Source organism: Telmatherina bonti, assembly GCF_933228915.1.
Source record: "Telmatherina bonti genome assembly, chromosome: 5".
NCBI lineage: Eukaryota > Metazoa > Chordata > Actinopteri > Atheriniformes > Telmatherinidae > Telmatherina > Telmatherina bonti.
The window spans coordinates 8,838,934-8,859,034 of NC_136623.1; the positions used below are offsets into that span (position 1 = coordinate 8,838,934).

The 20,101-nt window shown below is 43.3% G+C and overlaps 1 protein-coding gene across 1 annotated transcript; it reads left to right on the forward strand.

Moving 5' to 3' along the window:
- The first annotated feature begins 4,310 nt into the window (after positions 1 to 4,310).
- tap1 (transporter 1, ATP-binding cassette, sub-family B (MDR/TAP)) lies at positions 4,311 to 18,537 on the forward strand. Its single transcript, XM_079240873.1, has 13 exons — positions 4,311 to 4,448; positions 4,890 to 5,222; positions 6,249 to 6,447; positions 6,677 to 6,791; positions 11,045 to 11,175; positions 11,255 to 11,460; positions 11,605 to 11,802; positions 13,001 to 13,129; positions 13,211 to 13,405; positions 13,483 to 13,656; positions 17,231 to 17,390; positions 17,668 to 17,804; positions 17,881 to 18,537. The coding sequence occupies exons 2-13, from the start codon at positions 4,902 to 4,904 to the stop codon at positions 18,109 to 18,111; spliced, it is 2,196 nt and encodes a 731-aa protein (XP_079096999.1). The 5' UTR covers positions 4,311 to 4,448; positions 4,890 to 4,901; the 3' UTR covers positions 18,112 to 18,537.
- The last annotated feature ends 1,564 nt before the right edge of the window (positions 18,538 to 20,101 follow it).

Below are 20,101 nucleotides of genomic sequence, written 5' to 3' on the forward strand. Positions count from 1 at the left end.
ACACAGAACAGAAATAAACCTGAAGAAACTTTTAGGAGATGATCCTTTTATACTCAATCTTGGCACCCTTACCTTTTACCGTTTCATCTGCTGAGTGTAAAAACTTTCAGAATGATGCAACTTTTTTTTTTTTTTGTTATTTATGCTACTAAATGTATTATTTCAAGCAGATCTCCAAACAGCTTTTCATCTTCACCTGAACAGTATAAATATGAGTGTACAGGTGCACAATTTACGTATTGGTTTATCAAGTTATGGCTAAAGTATGCATTTCTTTTTCTTTTAGTTTAAGTTTAGGTGAAACAGTTTTAATGGATGCTGTGGGTGAAGAGGGAGCAAACATGGATTGCAAGTCTGCAAAGTGCACAAGAAGACTAAATGGACACTGAATTTATGATTTTGCATTTATGATGAAAAATCTTGCAGCTTTTTATGATCAACCTTCTTGTTTCATGTGACAGGTTATAAATTGTGTGTTAGAATCTCAGATTCTTTACTTAAATGTGATGACGGTGCTGCTATGTTGTCATAAACGTCTTAAAGCGGGTATATTAATAGCTAAACATAAAGTTGCTGCAGCTAAATGTGGCCTGTGTGCTTGAAATTATCTTCAGCAATGCACAGTTTTGCAGAAAGATGCACATCAAATTGCTTCAGATGTCAGTATTTTTTACAATGTTGTAATGAAGGTAACATAAAATACAATTATTCAATAAGTGCATAGATTGGCTACTTTTAATGAGCACATACATCAGGTTATGGAAATTAAAGGATTTGCAAGTTGACAGTTTAAGAAATAAAACTGTGGAAGTCTAATAATTTTTTGCCCAACAATCTGTAAAAGAGATAAAATATTTAATAAAATATCCACACTTCTGCTCCTCTCTGAGAAGAAATATGATGCAAACTCTTCAATTTATTTCAACTAAAAGTATGACCAGCAAAAAAATGATCATAGTAGGAATCTCCCTCCTGAAGTGGGAAGCTGAGGTTTACAGCGAGCCCTTGAAGGCAGCATGATGTTTTCTCAGAGCTTTCCGCTGACCAGTTAATGTCTCTGCTGGACGTCCTTTTCCGCCCATGCAGCTGGACCTTTATAAATATTTCTGTAGCGTGAGGATACTCCCTGAACTGTCTGTTCTAAGGTCAGAAAGGCTTTGGAGGAGAGAGGCAGAGATGACACAAACTGACAAGTAAAGCTGAACTTTCCCTGCTACTGAGCATGCTCTGTGGCGTGCTCATTATGGCGCGCTGTTAGGAGGGAGATTAGTTTGCTGCTGTTTCAACAAATCTGGTTTTATTATATAATTAAAAACTACAATATCTATACTGTAATTCATTTCAACAGTGAGACTTTATTCCAGCTTAGAGTTGTTTCTGTTTTACGGAACAAATCCAATGTTATTTGTTTCCACCATTGTTTCATTTCTTTCTACTTTGGAAGAAACATGGATGGGTATGCTTTATAGGTAGGTGTATGGATTCATTCAGACATTCAAAAACCTAGCTTCAAAATACAGAATATAAGAAAAATGTAAACAAATACAAATAAACAAAAACAAGAATGGACTTTCTACAATTTGAACAAGATTAAAACAAGCTCTGATTTGGGTGTTTACTATCTTTTGTTCCGTTATGATCCCACACTGCTTCAGTAATGTGGAGGTCCAGGCTCTGTGGAGGATTTATTCCTCCATCAGACCAGCTGCCAGTGATTTTCAGTCAAGTTCTTGTGTCATTTAACACACCTCACACCCCATGCATTCTTTTTTTTTTTTTTTTACTGCCTTGTTGGTGCAAGAATACACAGAAAACTACTAAAAAAAAAACATGTTAAATGACCTTCAGAAAAACCCAGAGAACTATCTCTTAAGTCCATGTTTAATAAAAAAAAAAAAAAAGGTTTAATTTAAAACAGTTATAAAGAAATGAGAGGGGACGCATGACCATTTATACAGTATACTTACATTTACCTCCTCTCTCTTTGGTTTCACAGAGTTCATCAGATTTAGCATATTTAATAGAAAATACCTTTTGGGTCAACCAAGCCAGTGTAAATGCAAAATAATTAGTTTAGTAAGCTTTTAAAGCTTCTACCTGAAATAAATGAAGACTTCCAGCAGAACAGGAGACAAATTTACCTGAAATATTAAACACAAATGCACGCAAATGTATCTGGAATTCTATTAGCGAAGTAAATATCTGGACAAGTTTGCCAAAATAACTCGTTCTGTGTGCTTTTTTTTTTTTTTTTTTTTTTTTTTTAATGTATCTTCTTCTTGTTTCACCACATATCAGTGATAAATATGTTTCCGCTATTTTAAACCAAAGTAATTGTTAATAGTTACTTTGCAGGTTTAGTTTTTTCTCACAAAGTTAAACCCAATCTGAGTCAGCAGCAAAATATTACACAGGAAAAGATTTCTTGATTTCTTTTTTGTTATTATAGTGTGGGCTGCAACCCAGATGGATTCTTTTATCACACATCAATTAAATCAATTAAAATTAATTAAAAAAATCAATTTAGTTAGATCTTGTTTCGTTGCACATGATGCACTTCACATGCTGAGGCTAGAACATCAGTGTCTTTTCTCCTTTGAGTTTTTTATGGTGAAACACAAACTGGATTTCATTCTGTTCTTTGGCAAACTGGAACAGTCAAACTACACGTGGAAGGAAATAAAACTGAAGTGATTTATGGGAGCTTGCAAGGAGTCTGCTTAAAATAGCTGGAGCATTTATCTTCCTGTTCATCATTCTTACATGAAAGCAGCGGAAAAGAGGAAGGAAGATGTCCGAGAGTTTCAAGTCTTTGTTGGAGGTTAGATCACAGAAGCAACGTTACCAGTATGAATACCAGTCAGACAAACCTGGGAAGGCGCAAGATTTCCAGCTTTCCAGCTTTCCAACAGTCCTAAAACTGCTACACCTGCACACTACAGGCATGAGCTCTGCGGTGGTGCTGACCCTCGTGCAGCTGCACTTTCCTCAGACAAAAAGTCCCTGCAGAGAGTTGTGAAGAAAGCTGAAAAAATCATGAGGATCTGTCTTTTATCTGGAAAGCAGGGCTGTCCAGAGGTCGGTCTTCAAGAGCCACATTCCAACAGGTTTATCCTGCGCTGCAAAACCTGAATCAAGTTAAATGAATCCAGCAGCGAAGTTCTGCACAATGACTCTTTATTTAGAGTCAGGTGTTTTGGAGCGCAGAGGTTCATGGCCCTTGAGCCATGAACACTCCTGCTGTACAGAAACATTCTCAGAACCACTGCATGACAAGAACCATCAAAATACCCAGAGTTACGCCTCAACCTGCCCATCAGTTTTTTACCTTTCTGGTCTTCATGCAAACATGTCATGCAGGATTGCCCGACTCTGCTCACAGGCCATCCGACACTGACTGGATACAAACACATATAGACCATGACTGTGTGTAAAAATGTCAGTGTGCAATAACACAACTCTACACTAAATAATCTTTTGAGACGTGTGCCTATCATTTAGGCCTCTACTAGAAAACTTCAGACCCATTAAGAAATGAATATCTCTCTGCAGCCACAAGGTCTATCGGAATAGGCTTGGAATTAAAGGTAAAGGAACACTTGTGAGATTTGTTAAGATGTTAAACAATGATATGTGTTACTGGTCCAGAATAAAGGAAAATGCCTCATAGCACAAAGGAACAAAGTTTATCTCTGCAATGGTGAACTCTGGAAAAACTAACTGGGAATTAAATAAAAGATGTTTAAGTAGGGTAAGGTTGATAATAGGCCTCACAGATGGCATATTATTCTATTTAATTCACCAAAGTTTCCTCACCAGTCTCATTTTAAGGTTCTTATATCTTAAGCTACATCCATAAAGAAAAAAATATTTATTATTCTGTCATGGACAAAAATGGAGTACTAAATTTTCTGTTCTAGATATTTATGCCTGATTTTATTTAATTTTATTGCACTTTGTCTATTTTGTACAGTCTAAATAATGACAATAAAGTTATGACATATATATATACATATACATATACATAAGTATGTGCTGTAGTTCCAACCTCCTGCCACACGGTGTCGCTGTTGGGCCGCCTGCCGCATCCTTGACGTCTCATATTACAGAAACATAATTAAAGAAATAGTCTGGTTCAGCTTCTTACAACACTGTTATTAAACTTCATTAATTACCAAAGAACATTTTGTTGTAAAAAATAAAAAGAAAAAAAGAAAATACGCCCTCATTTGAAGTCTACACCTGCGGGACTTTCCGCTGAGAAAACATAAATAGTTACTTTCGGTTTCATCCTTCATTTGTATGCCAAAGGGTTGTTGGCACATTAACAGGCTGCAGGGTTTGGACTCATCACAGGTACACATTTAGATATTTAGGAATAATATTTGAGCTTTTTTCTGCTTTAAAACGTCCGTCATAGGAAGGATACATCGTCGAAAAGAAACCAAGTAAGTACGTTTTTATTTCGGAGTAGTAAGCCTAGCTGAAAATGGTTAGCTACTGTACACACTTTAGCATAAGTTGTTATGAAGACAATAACGCTGAAATGAACAAGTATGAGTGGTATTTCGGTATGTTTTGGTCTCTCTTACATTTGTGTCGAAGGGTTTAAAAGAAATGGGGAGAGCAGATGAAAACGAAAGTGTGTCTGCAGCAAAGCGAAAGTAAAGTTTGATCATTGTTCTGTGAAGTACAACTTCACCTGACCTGACCTGATCTATCTATCTATCTATCTATCTATCTATCTATCTATCTATCTATCTATCTGTCTGTCTGTCTGTATGTATATATGTATGTATGTATAAAGTATTAAATGGGTCATAAAACAGACATGACAAATATTCATATTGTTTACTGATCTAAAGACTTTCCTGTAAACATCTTTGCAGAATCTACAAGTGATGCAGAAAATGAGCTACTTCTTCCCTGTGCTTTGCATCTGCCTGGATGTGTGTGTGATGCACGCCATCCGCCTGGCACAGCTGTCCCCGCTCCTCATCTCCCACCCTTTCATCACCCTGTGGGGGGGATCCGTCAGCAGAGCCATGCTCCTGGCCCTCCTCTGCTTCACATATCCTGGAAGCCTACCGTGGACAAGCAGCCTTGAGGGGCTCCAGAGCTTAGGGGTCCTTTGCTTCCAGTTCCCAGTGTACACCACCTTGCTCTGGGCTCTAGGAGTCTCCACAGTGGAGGAACTGTGGGGATGGCACTCCTGGGAGAGGGTGAGTGGATGTGTGTTTGCTGCCTGTCATGTTGGACTATTTGCAGCTCTGGCTTTATTCACATCAAGACATGTTTAACTTCACACCTTTTTTGAGGTGTGTGACAGCATTCCACATCCCACTGCAGGTGAAAATGTGAGACTTCTGTGAATGGTCAGAAAAGTCTGCAGGCAAACATGTTTAAGTTGGTTGGAGAGCCATTCATAAAGTTTTTTTTTTTAATTTTTTTTATCAGATATAGATTATGATGTAAATCATAAATAAGAGATTTATGACCAGTATCATTATAGGCACTTCACAGTTTAAGAACTGAAATGTTTGAATGAAGTGGTAAACTCAGGTGTTTAAAAGTGAAGCTCATGCAGAAGTCAGACTAAACTTAAGCATTTTAGTGCTATATTTATTAAGTTTATTTATGAGTATATTGCCAATACATTAATTAAACATAATATTTTTACTTTTTTATTATATGTTATAAAAATATTCTGTTTAATGATTTGAATTACTTTTTTTTTAACTCTACCTTTAATATGCATTGTTGCATTTCTTTTCCTTAAGTCTTATTGTATATATGTATATATATATATATATATATATATATATATATATATGTGTGTGTGTGTATATATATATATATATATATATATATATATATATATATATATATGTATATATATATAAAAATGTACATAGCTGCAGCTTTTCTTAAAAAAATATAACTGTAAGGCATAAAAGGAAGTAGAATTTTAGTTACATTCATCAGATAAGTACACCAAATGATCTGCATGTTTTTGTTTGCATGTTTATGTGTTTTACAAAGCCTGATCCTGCTCGTGAAATCAGGTGTTATCGTAATGACATTTGGGGAAAACTGATTACCATTTAGTTATCTCTGTGATTTTATTTCTAACAAAAATAGTCGATCTGCAACATTGTAGCTTATCTAATTTAATTTAAAGAAATATATTTAGTTTTTACTTGAATAGAAACACAGTATGAGTGTGTTAAGCCCATTTTGTCTTGCAGGTGTTGCAGGGTTACGCTGTGACAGCAGTGGCCTGGCTCTACTGGACTCGATACGTCTCGTCCTGGTTTGTGAGGAAGCCGCCGTCTAAGAAGCCGGGACCGGACACCAGCTCCTCTCTGAAGAGACTGATAGGATACATGCTGCCATTTCGGTGGCGCTTTGCGGTTGTGCTGACCCTCGTGATTCTCTCGTCTTATGGTAGATAAGACAACACCTTAGTGTTTGTTGTTTTACTTGCTTTTGTGTCGTTCTCATGCAGACTGCCTTGAACAGTTACATCCTGCAGTGTCATTTAATGACTTACGGCTACATAGCTGAAGCATTTTTATGGAAGGAATTTTGTTTTATCCAGAGTTATCTCTTGTCCTGTGTTTTAGAAACTTTCTGACACTCTTGTTAAAGTTGAAGTGTGAATGTGTGACAACAGGTGAAATGGCGATTCCTCAGTATACGGGAAAAATGGCTGACTGGATCATAAATGACGAGACCCCCGATGCGTTCAGAGAGGCCATCACAGTCATGACGCTGATGACTGTTGGCAGGTAACTGAACCGACTTTTTCATTGTGTTATTTAGTCTCACAGTTAATAAGTTTAGAGAACTTGTGTTAGTTCTAATTTTATAAAATAAAATGAATATGAATATAGTACAATTCATATTTTGTATTCATATAGATGCACTTTATTTATTATTTTTTATTGAAAATGGATAAAAAATATTTTAAATTCACCCACTCATGTATATGTGTAATCATATAAAATAAGTTACTTAATTTTATTCTATTTTTATTTTAATTGTACAGATTATAGAAATAAGTTGTATTCGTGCACTTAGACATATTGTTTACATTTTCTTTTTAATTTTAATTTTTGATTTAAATATATATATATATACATATATATATATATATATATATATATATATATATATATATATATATATATATATATATATATGTGTGTATGTGTATATATATATATATATATATATATATATATATATATATATATATATATATATATATATATATATATATATATATATATCCATCCATCCATCCATCCATCCATCTTCTGCCGCTTATCCGGGGTCGGGTCGCGGGGGCAGCAGCCTAAGCAGGGAAGCCCAGACTTCCCTCTCCCCAGCCACTTTGCCAACTCTGCGGGGGGGATCCCGAGGCGTTCCCAGGCCAGCCGAGAGATATAATCCCTCCAGCGTGTCCTGGGTCTTCCCCGGGGTCTCCTCCCAGAGGGACGTGCCTGGAACACCTCACCAGGGAGGCGTCCAGGAGGCATCCTGACCAGATGCCCGAGCCACCTCAACTGGTTCCTCTCGATGCGGAGGAGCAGCGGCTCTACTCTGAGCCCCTCCCGGATGACCGAGCTCCTCACCCTATCTCTAAGGGTGAGCCCGGCCACCCTGCGGAGGAAACCCATTTCAGCCGCCTGTATACGAGATCTCGTTCTTTCGGTCACGACCCACAGCTCATGACCATAGGTGAGGGTAGGAACGTAGATCGACTGGTAAATCGAGAGCTTCGCCTTCTGGCTCAGCTCCTTCTTCACCACGACAGACCGGCGCAGAGCCCGCATTACTGCAGACGCCGCACCGATCCGTCTGTCGATCTCGCGCTCCATCCTTCCCTCACTCGTGAACAAGACCCCGAGATATTAAAACTCCTCCACTTGAGGCAGGACCTCACTCCCGACCCGGAGAGGGCAATCCACCCTATTCCTGCTTAGGACCATGGTCTCAGATTTGGAGGTGCTGATTCCCATCCCAGCCGCTTCACACTCGGCCGCGAATCGCTCAAGCGAGAGCTGGAGATCACGACCAGATGAAGCCAACAGGACCACGTCATCCGCAAAAAGCAGGTACCCAATCCTGAGGCCACCAAGTCGGATCCCCTCAACACCTCGGCTGCGCCTAGAAATTCTGTCCATATAAGTTATGAACAGAATCGGTGATAAAGGGCAGCCTTGGCGGAGTCCAACCCTCACCGGAAACGAATCCGACTTACTACCGGCAATGCGGACCAAGCTCTGACACCTGTCGTACAGGGACCGGACAGCCCTTACAAGGGGGTCCGGTACCCCATACTCCCGGAGTACCCCCCACAGGAGCCCCCGGGGGACACGGTCGAATGCCTTCTCCAGGTCCACAAAACACATGTAGACTGGTTGGGCAAACTCCCATGCCCCCTCCAGGACCCCAAAGAGGGTATAGAGCTGGTCCACTGTTCCGCGACCAGGACGAAAACCACACTGCTCCTCCTCAATCCGGGATTCAACTATCCGGCGGACCCTCCTCTCCAGGACCCCTGAATAGACCTTACCAGGGAGGCTGAGGAGTGTGATTCCCCTGTAATTGGAACACACCTTCCGGTCCCCCTTCTTAAAAAGGGGGACCACCACCCCAGTCTGCCAATCCAGCGGTACTGCCCCTGATGTCCACGCAATGCTGCAGAAGCGTGTCAGCCAGGACAGCCCCACAGCATCCAGAGCCTTAAGGAACTCCGGGCGGATCTCATCCACCCCCGGGGCCTTGCCGCCAAGGAGCTTTTTGACCACCTCAGCGACTTCAGCCCCAGAGATAGGAGAGTCCACCCCTGAGTCCGCCAGCTCTGCTTCCTCATCGGAAGATGTGTTGGTAGGATTGAGGAGGTCTTCGAAGTATTCCTTCCACCGACCCACTACGTCCCGAGTTGAGGTCAGCAGCTCCCCATCTCCACTGTACACAGTACTGACAGAGCACTGCTTCCCCCTCCTGAGCCGCCGGATAGTGGACCAGAATCTCCTCGAAGCCGTCCGGAAGTCTTTCTCCATGGCCTCGCCGAACTCCTCCCATGCCCGAGTTTTTGCCTCGGCAACAGCCGAAGCCGCATGCCGCTTAGCCCGCCGGTACCCATCAGCTGCCTCCAGAGTCCCACAGGCCAAGAAGGCCCGATAGGACTCCTTCTTCAGCTTGACGGCATCCCTCACTGTTGGTGTCCACCAACGAGTCCTGGGATTACCGCCACGACAGGCACCAACGACCTTACAGCCACAGCTCCGGCTGGCCGCCTCAGCAATAGAGGCACGGAACACAGCCCATTCGGACTCAATGTCCCCCGCCTCACTCGGGACATAGTTGAAGCTCTGCTGAAGGTGGGAGTTGAAGCTCGCTCTGACGGGGGACTCAGCCAGGCGTTCCCAGCAGACCCTCACAACACGTTTGGGCCTGCCAGATCTGACCGGCCTCCTCCCCCACCATCTGAGCCAACTCACCACCAGGTGGTGATCAGTTGACAGCTCCGCCCCCCTCTTCACCCGAGTGTCCAAGGCATGTGGCCGCAGGTCCGACGATACGACTACAAAATTGATCATCGAACTGCGGCCCAGGGTATCCTGATGCCAGGTGTACATATGGACACTCTTATGTTGGAACATGGTGTTCGTTATGGACAATCCATGACGAGCACAGAAGTCCAATAACAAAACACCATTTGGGTTCAGAGGAGGGGGACCATGCCTCCCAATCACTCCCCTCCAGGTCTCACTGTCATTGCCCACGTGAGCATTGAAGTCCCCCAGCAGAACAATGGAGTCCCCAGAAGGAGCACCCTCCAGCACTCCCTCCAAGGACTCCAGAAAGGGTGGGTACTCTGAACTGGTGTTCGGTGCATAAGCACAGACAACAGTCAGGACCCGTCCCCCCACCCGGAGGCGGAGGGAAACTACCCTTTCATCCACCGGGGTAAACCCCAACGTGCAGGCACCAAGCTGGGGGCTGATGAGAATGCCCACACCTGCTCGGCGCCTCTCACCATGAGCAACTCCAGAGTGGAAGAAAGTCCAGCCCCTTTCGAGGGTTCTGGTTCCAGAGCCCAAGCCATGCGTCGAGGTGAGTCCAACTATATCTAGTCGGAACCGCTCAACCTCGCGCACAAGCTCAGGCTCCTTCCCCACCAGAGAGGTGACGTTCCACGTCCCTAGAGCCAGCTTCTGCAGCCGGGGATCGGACCGCCAGGGTCCCTGCCTCTTGCTGCCGCCCAGCTCACACTGCACCCGACCCCTACGGCTCCTCCCGCAGATGGTGAGCCCACGGGAGGTGGGGCCCATGTAACCCTTTCGGGCTGAGCCCGACCAGGCCCCATGGGCGAAGGCCCGGCCACTCCAATTTTTTGGGTGCCGATTTGATTTAAATTGTGATTCTCATAATTCTTTAATATTGCTGATTTTTGTAGATTTATAAAAAGAAAAAAAGTTAAAAAAAACTTTTTTTGCTTGTCATTTTTCTTGATTTCAATTAGGAAAAAAATAACACAGTAGCCAGATCATAATTCTGCTGCTATAATGCCCAAGAAGACAAGTAAAAATATCAATACAAACAATAAAAATCGCAAAAATTTTTATGGATTATTTTTATTTATTTGAAAAAAAAAAGAGATTTTTTTTAACAAAAAAAAAAAAAGTTGATTTTAAAATTGTGAGGCAAATTGCATTTATACTGGGTATAATTTTCATGCCAGCCAGTGAAATGTTACCAATCCTCCACATTTGTTTTGTCGGTGCAAAGCGTTGTTTCAGCCTCTGGCCTGTTTTACCTGTTTATAAAGTCAAATTATTCATTCAGTTACACAGAAATGATCGACTCTGGAAGAAGCAATCGATACGGTGACGCTTTGACTCTCTTATTAAAACAAAGGCAACTTGTTCTGGCAGTTTATGAGTTTAAAGTGGAAGTGTATTTATATATTTCTAGTGATATTATGGGGTAGTTTACAGCGCAGTGCATCCTCTGCTGTGTGTTCCAGTGCTGTGTTTGAGTTTGTTTGTGACCTGATGTACAACATCACCATGAGCCTCATACACACCTCAGTACAGGGAGCCGTCTTCCAGGCTGTGCTGAAGCAAGAGATTGCTTTCTTTGATGCTTCTACTACAGGTAAACATCATCCCAACACTGCAGAGTCATTCCTCAGAGCCCGAGCAAGCATGCCGATAATGAAAGGTTGTTTTCTCAGGTGAACTGGTGTCCCGTATTACCACGGATACCAACGACATGAGCGAGGCACTGAGTGAGAGGCTAAGTCTTCTGATGTGGTATGCAGCACGCTTCGCCTTCCTCCTCTACTTCATGGTGAGCCAGTCGTGGAAAATGACCCTGCTGACGTGTATGGGACTCCCCATCATCTGGGTCATCCCTGAGCTCACTGGACACTTTCATCAGGTGACATCTCACACACAAAAATTCCACCTGCAGTCTCCTGTAGCTGGAACAGTGTCCTAGACAGATAAAAACTGGTTGATATGTCTTAATACACTGCACAGATCATCTTAACTGGATTTATTTTTGGCTGTTTCCATGTGTTAGATCATTGCTGTGAAGGTTCAGGAGTCCCTGGCGAAGGCCAATCAGGTGGCGACAGAGACCTTCTCCTGCATGAAGACAGTGAGGAGTTTTGCCAATGAGGACGGCGAGACAGAGAAGTACAGGAAGCGCATGGAGGACACTTACAGCCTGAATAAAAAGGAGGCAGCAGCTTATGCAGCGTCTACCTGGGCCAGCAGCGTGAGTTTTACACACACTTCAGTCATGGAGCATGTGCAGTTCTGTTTGGAGCTTTGTGTTGCATCGATGCTGCTGGGGACAGAATAAGGCAAAAAAGAAAGATAAAAATAAATGAATGAAATTTTTAAAAAGAATAAATGCATTTAAAAAATGTTTAAAAAAAGGCAAAAAAAAATTTTTTTTCATTTATTTATCTATTTATTTATTTAAATATTAAAAATAAAATTAAATAATTGTAGAAAAACAGTACTGAGAGTTATTGATTATTTTTCCAAATTTGTGTGTCGATATAATTCCACATATATTTTACTTGTAATTATTAGTAAATGTGTTTTCTCATTTTTTCTCTTACATATATTTATTCATTGTTTACACACTTAATTCCATACATCTATACATTTCTTTATTTAGTTTTTCTCCAGAATTTTTTTTTTAATATAATACAGTGTTTATTTATAATTTTACCTACTGTTCTATTAATCTGTATATTTATTTCATTTATTTTATTTCATTCCAAGATTTGTTTAAATATTTCCTGATGAATTTTCTTTTACTTTTCCTGATTTATTCCTTTTCGCGTTACTCCTACCTTTCCATAAATACAAACGCATTGTGCACATCAGCTGGATAGCGCTTCTTAGACTCCGTTCTCACCTGTCAGCTGCCTGCTTTCTGTATAATAACAGATCATATTAAAGCGTATGAAACCCTGTAAAGATGTGCTGGAGCAGTGCCTGATTTCCAGCCTTTACATCAGGCTTCATGCTGAGATTTTCTACCAGCACGAGGTAAATTTCCAGAAGAACAGCTGGTGAGACAATGCATGAATATTGCAGTTGTTTCACTGGAGCTTTGTGTGCACGTCAGAGTCTGTGTGCTGAATCAATGTGACATATAGAAACAGTTTAAGTGTTGATGAGAAAATCTACATGTTGTTGGACTTGCAGTGGCAGCAGAGATGCCCCCCCTCCTCCTGCAGGTGCATCTGGCTTGCATAGACTCTCCTGCCGCTCTGCGTTGATCTCATAAAGAGCCATAAAAACCAAACTTTAGCTTTTCTGCTTAATTTCTCAGGTTTTTACCAGTCATCCTTGTAATGGCCTGAAATGTTTAAAATCCCACAGCGTGCCTGGAGTTGATGAAGTTTTATTTAATGAACAGATATAAAATGTATTTTATCATTTTTATGTGTTACCAGATGACAACTTTGGCTCTTAAAGTGTGTATTCTGTACTATGGAGGGACGCTCGTGACCAGGGGGGTCGTTACCAGCGGAGACCTGGTTTCATTCGTTCTGTACGAGCTGCAGTTTGCCTCAGCTGTCGAGGTGAGTCTGAAATCACAGAAATAATAACAATAAAGATAAAGGCATCATTTTTCTCCTTATTCACTAATACCTCTTCCCCAGGCTGTCATGCGCTACTACCCCGAGGTGAAGAAGGCAATCGGTGGCTCGGAGAAGATCTTTGAATATTTGGATCGGAAGCCCAAAGTCCCCCCTCTGGGCACTTTGGCCCCTGAACATCTGGATGGCCACATTCAGCTGAAAAATGTCAAGTTTTCCTATTCTGGAAAGACAGATGAAACCAGTCTTGTGCTGAAGGTACGCTTCCTTTTCTCCTGCCTTTTTACTGTGTGTTGGAAAAAAAATGATTTTACCGTGTGCCTCTCTTTCACCAGGATGTGTCTCTGGAGATAAAGCCGGGCCAAATCACTGCCCTGGTAGGGCTCAACAGATCAGGGAAGACCACCTGCGTCAAGCTGCTGGAGAGGTTTTACCAGCCACTGGCAGGGGAGATCTTACTGGATGGGAAACCACTGGACAGCTACAAGGACCAGTACCTGCACGACAAGGTCAGCGACCTGCACGGAGTCAGAATGGAAGAGTTAGATGTGGGGCTGAACTATAGATGGTTTATAGATTAAAATCTCAATTTGAAATGTTGCAAAACTGGGTTGCATCTTCTAGCTAGTGAGTGTAGCCAGTCAGTTCATGTCTCAACTTTAGATCCTTCTTCAGCACACAGAGCTGCAGAGATCACGTCATAAACTAGTGAAAATTTAGAAGGTTAAATTACAGAAAAGTCCATCCATCCATTTCCTGCTGCTGATTCGGGGTTGGGTCGCGGGGGCTGCCCAGACTTTCCTCTCCCCAGCCGCTTCCGCCAGCTTGTCCTGGTGGATCCTGAGGCGTTCCTGGGTCAGCTGAGAGGCATAATCCCTCCAGTGTGTCCTGGGTCTTACCTGAGGTCTGCTCCCAGAGAGACGGGACCAGAACACCTCAGCAGGAAGGTGTCTGGGAAGCATCCTTACCAGATGCCTGATACACCTCATCTCAGTGTAGAGAAGCAGCGGCTCTCCTGGATGACGGAGGTTCCCACCATATTTCTCAGGTAGAGCCCGGCCACCATGCAGAGGAAACTCACCAGCTGCCTGTGTGCACAATCTCGTTTCAGTCACTCCTGCAGCTTGTGACCATTGGTGAGGACAGGAGCGTAAATCTGCTTCTGACTCAGCTCCTTCTTCACCACAACAGACTGGTGCAGCGTCTGCATCGCTGCAGCAGCTGCACCAATCCGCCTGTCGATCTCCTGCTCCATCCTCACCTCACTCAGAAACACAGCCCTGAGATACGTAAACTCCTCCACCCGGAGAAGACGTCACTCCCGACCCGGAGAAGACGTCACTCCCGATCCGGAGAGGACGTCACTCCCGATCCGGAGAGGACGTCACTCCCGACCCGGAGAGGACGTCACTCCCGACCCGGAGAGGACGTCACTCCCGACCCGGAGAGGACGTCACTCCCGACCCAGAGAGGACGTCACTCCCGATCCGGAGAGGACGTCACTCCCAATCCGGAGAGGACGTCACTCCCGACCCGGAGAAGACGTCACTCCCGACCCGGAGAGGACGTCACTCCCAATCCGGAGAGGACGTCACTCCCAATCCGGAGAGGACGTCACTCCCGACCCGGAGAAGACGTCACTCCCGACCCGGAGAGGACGTCACTCCCAATCCGGAGAGGACGTCACTCCCGACCCGGAGAAGACGTCACTCCCAATCCGGAGAGGACGTCACTCCCAATCCGGAGAGGACGTCACTCCCGACCCGGAGAAGACGTCACTCCCGACCCGGAGAGGACGTCACTCCCAATCCGGAGAGGACGTCACTCCCGACCCGGAGAGGACGTCACTCCCAATCCGGAGAGGACGTCACTCCCGACCCGGAGAGGACGTCACTCCCGACCCGGAGAAGACGTCACTCCCGACCCGGAGAGGACGTCACTCCCAATCCGGAGAGGACGTCACTCCCGACCCGGAGAAGACGTCACTCCCAATCCGGAGAGGACGTCACTCCCAATCCGGAGAGGACGTCACTCCCAATCCGGAGAGGACGTCACTCCCGACCCGGAGAAGACGTCACTCCCGACCCGGAGAGGACGTCACTCCCAATCTGGAGAGGACGTCACTCCCGACCCGGAGAAGACGTCACTCCCAATCCGGAGAGGACGTCACTCCCAATCCGGAGAGGACGTCACTCCCGACCCGGAGAAGACGTCACTCCCAATCCGGAGAGGACGTCACTCCCAATCCGGAGAGGACGTCACTCCCGACCCGGAGAAGACGTCACTCCCGACCCGGAGAGGACGTCACTCCCGACCCGGAGAGGACGTCACTCCCGACCCAGAGAGGACGTCACTCCCAATCCGGAGAGGACGTCACTCCCGACCCGGAGAAGACGTCACTCCCGACCCGGAGAGGACGTCACTCCCAATCCGGAGAGGACGTCACTCCCGACCCGGAGAAGACGTCACTCCCGACCCGGAGAGGACGTCACTCCCAATCCGGAGAGGACGTCACTCCCGACCCGGAGAAGACGTCACTCCCGACCTGGAGAGGACGTCACTCCCAATCCGGAGAGGACGTCACTCCCGACCCGGAGAGGACGTCACTCCCGATCCGGAGAGGACGTCACTCCCGACCCGGAGAGGACGTCACTCCCGACCCGGAGAAGACGTCACTCCCGACCCGGAGAGGACGTCACTCCCGACCCGGAGAGGACGTCACTCCCAATCCGGAGAAGACGTCACTCCCGACCCGGAGAGGACGTCACTCCCGACCCGGAGAGGACGCTCCACTCTGTTCCGGCTGAGGAGCAGGGCCGTGGATTTGGAGGTGCTGCTCCTCATCCCAGCCGCGTCACACTGGAGACGTCACAGCGAGAACTGGAGATCACGGCCCGATCGAAGCATTACAATTAGATGTTTTTTCTTGTTTTAATTTGATGTTCAAACATCAACATCATGATGATAATTTACACCCACAAGGTTAAATATCTTCTCAACAAGTTTCCATTGTTCTCCAAAGACCTCGTGAGTCACATTCAGAGGCAACGAATTTCTGCAGCAAATCTTTCCTCTAAGTTTTCTGTGTCATATGAGCAGGATGGACAAGGATGCTGAGCTGCAATGTAGCTGAAGTCACAAGCATTCAGCTGAGAGGAATTAGTGCTTTTACAAGGACAGGTGAACACGCTGACAGTATCCATGGGTGAAGATGGCTTTATGCTGAACAGTATGGAGTGAGAACAGGTAGTGAAGCGGTATTATAATCGGTATCTTTGCCTTTGTGCTGTGTGCTGCGGGAATCTGTAGGCAGCTGTACTATTGAAGAAAAACGTCTTATTTGTCAAAGTGACCTTGGTTTCTTTTACCCACTACCTGCGTTCACCCACAGTAACACACACACAGTAACACACACACACACTTCTGTTTGTTTACAAGAAAACTTCACTAGTAGAGAATGATCAGTTTCTCCCCAAAAGCCTTTAATTCAGTGGCAAACGTTTTCCCTGGCTGGTCAAGGCAACATCTACTTACTGATGGAGCTACAAACAACTTATATTTGCTTCTAATTAATAAATTTGTATGAGCACAGAAGCTGTGTGAGGCTCTTTTGAGTCTTTTTGAGCCTTTGCTTTGAGGCGCTGATGATAGTTTCAAGGACAGCATCTCTATTCAACCTTTTCACTGGAACTGAGATCAACTAAACATCATTGGAGCGTGAAAAGAGGTGATAAATCTTTACCTCTGCAGGTGACATACTGACAGCCTCAGGGGTTCATCACGTCATTACTGTTCCATGAACATGGACTTAAAATTCATTCTGAAAAATCCAAGTTTTGTGCAGCTGAGACGGTTAAATCAGCCTCGAGCTGAAGCTTCATGTTGGTTTAACTTCTTTTCTTCTACTTTATTGCTTTTTTTGTACTTTTACACTTGTTACTAACATAATAAAACATTGCTGGCTTTCATTTCTTTTTTCTTTTGCCTGTTTGCATCCCACTGATGTCCTCGTGAGAACGTTCTGGGTCAGCTGAGACGCGTACAGAGCCTCTCATGTTTCATTTTCGTTCTGTGTGTTGATAGATTGCTGTGGTGAGCCAAGACTGCGTGCTGTTTGCTCGTTCTATACGGGAGAACATCAAATACGGCTACGAAGACGCCTCTGATGAGGACATGTACAGAGCTGCCAGGATGGCTAGTGCGGACAAGTTCATCCAGGAGCTGTCGGATGGCTACGACACAGGTTCGAAGTAGCATCTACGAGAGTAAATCCCAGAAAATTAATCATTTTCAGTTCTCATTGAAACAACGAGGACATGCTTTTAAGTCTCACTGTTTAAATGAACAATGGGGAATAATTTATTTATGCTAACAAGCTGAGTTCTGCTGAAGAGACGATTGCTTAAATGAAGAACTTTTTACCCCAGCAGCACTTGTCTTGTGTGTTTTCCATGCAGAAAAGTCATGATTATGTAAGGATGCGTTTAAATGGAGTAATCGTATGTTCTGCTGGTGCTTAGATGCTGGAGAGAGGGGGGGTCAAGTGTCTGGAGGCCAAAAACAGCGCATTGCCATTGCCAGAGCTTTAATCAGAGATCCAAAAATCCTGATTCTGGACAACGCCACCAGTGATTTAGACACAGAGAATGAATACCAGGTAAGAAATATCCAAGTTTTTCACCTTTTTGTTTGGTTATTGTAGCTGGAACCAAAGTCTTGATTATTCTCCTCAGGTCCACCAAGCTTTGTTGGACCTCACAAAGACTCGCTCTGTGCTGATCATTTCCAACAAGATGAGCGTTGCAGAGAAGGCCAATCACATAATAGTCCTGGACAACGGGATCGTAAAGGAGGAGGGCGTTCATGGCGAGTTGATGAAGAAAGGGGGTCTTTATGCTGAGCTGGTAGAAAAGCAGAAGAAGGGATTTAATCGCCAAGCAGAGGAGAACACTGGTACACAGTAACATGTTGGAGTAGCAGCCATACGGTTGCTGGTTTGAAGATTTTGGGTCCAGACTCACGCTTGCATTATGATGAATGATCTTAGTATGATGCCGCACTTTTTTACAACAGGTGTTGTGACTCGGTTGGATTAAACCCAGTAAGACTTTTGCTCTGTGGAAGTTCTTGAGGCTGCACCTATTGTAAAAATCCGTGAAGAGAAGGTTTCGGACCACAATAACGAGACGGGAATGTGAATATTTGCTCCATAAAAATGACCAAAAAAACCCCCACAAAACTCCATAAAGTGCTCAAGTTCATTGATCAAGTTCAATTTTCCAACAGTACTAATAAATCCAGAGCTACAGTATTAAAAACAAAATATGCTGTACCACGAAGAGTAAAATATTGATGATGGTGAACATCATGAAGGCTTTGCCTGCCTGGCCTGCAGGATTGTTGCTTGTCTGGTTGGCTGGGGGTACTGCAGCCATAGCAGTACAGGACCCTGGTCTGCCCAGGCCTTTGCTGCACCTGTAGTGGTGCCCTCTGTAGCAGTGGGTGGGCTTGCTCCTGGTGTGAATGGATAATAATAATAATAATAATAATAATAATGTGTTTTATTTAAAAACACCTTTCAGGTCCCAGATAAGTTTTTTCCTCACAGCAGTTTTAAGCCAGATGTTTATTTCTATTTACAATTTTATATCTGCGTTCAGCTAAAAGACAGAAGCAAAGGATGGGAACTCATGTTTGTAAAGAATAGAAGGGTGTGCACGTGCGCGCGTACATGTGTTAAGGATGTTATTATAAGGTATGCATTTTTAAATTAATACTTTGGTTTGTGAAACTTCATTTGAATATGCAGAAATATTTTAAATTATGTAAATAACTTTGTGTGTCTGACTGCATGAACATTTATTCATGAATAAAGTTAGATTAGATTTGATTTAATTTGATTTGAGTTGTTTTTCTCATATCCACTCATATGTTATGTTACAAGGGAGTCATTATGTCTGTTGACATGACATGGCTTTTACTTCTACAATCAAATCAAATATTAGGAAATAAATGTTGGAGTCACTCCAACATTTATTTCCTAATATTTAAGACTGAGGGAGAGTTTCTGAATGATGTTGATGATTTATTCATATTAGTCAATGTCCTTTTTCTTATGATGCTGATTCATTGTTGGTTTTAATGTCTAAGTCCTTTTTTATTCTACTCTGAGGTTTAACTACACTTTGCAAATCTCTCTAGCCTCTGATTGTTGCACGTTTTAAAGTTTAAAAAATTTATGCCGGTTGTTTTACACTTTTAAACATTTGGGATGGTTTGGCATGTTTAATTTTTTATTTATTGTTTCCATTTTTAGACTGTAGAAACATTGAATATATCAGAACCCCATGCAACAAATTGTGGATTTGTGTACTGGTTATGAAATTGTAAACAAAGCAAAAGGTTGTTTTTAATTTTTCTAAATTTTTGTTTATTTTCACCAAAATGATAAAGACTGAGCTTAAGAAAACAAGACTTATTTTTTTCTTTTTTTCATTTCCACCTGATTCCAAGGTTATATATTTTGCACCATACCATACCATACCATACCATATCATACCATACCATATCATACCATACCATACCATACCATACCATACCATACCATACCATACCATATCATACCATACCATACCATACCATACCATACCATACCATACCATACCATACCATATCATACCATACCATATCATACCATACCATACCATATCATACCATATCATACCATACCATATCATACCATACCATATCATATCATACCATACCATACCATACCATACCATACCATACCATACCATACCATATCATACCATACCATACCATACCATACCATACCATACCATATCATACCATATCATACCACACCATATCATACCATACCATACCATACCATACCATACCATACCATATCATACCATACCATATCATACCATACCATACCATACCATACCATAC

What these genes read in the sequence shown, in the direction of transcription:
- tap1 (XM_079240873.1), top strand. Translation starts at nt 4,902, where the DNA reads ATGCAGAAAATGAGCTACTTCTTCCCTGTGCTTTGCATCTGCCTGGAT. An exon ending in CGTGATTCTCTCGTCTTATG is followed by an intron (nt 6,448 to 6,676) that starts GTAGATAAGACA and finishes GTGTGACAACAG; the next exon opens with GTGAAATGGCGATTCCTCAG. An exon ending in CTTTGATGCTTCTACTACAG is followed by an intron (nt 11,176 to 11,254) that starts GTAAACATCATC and finishes TTGTTTTCTCAG; the next exon opens with GTGAACTGGTGTCCCGTATT.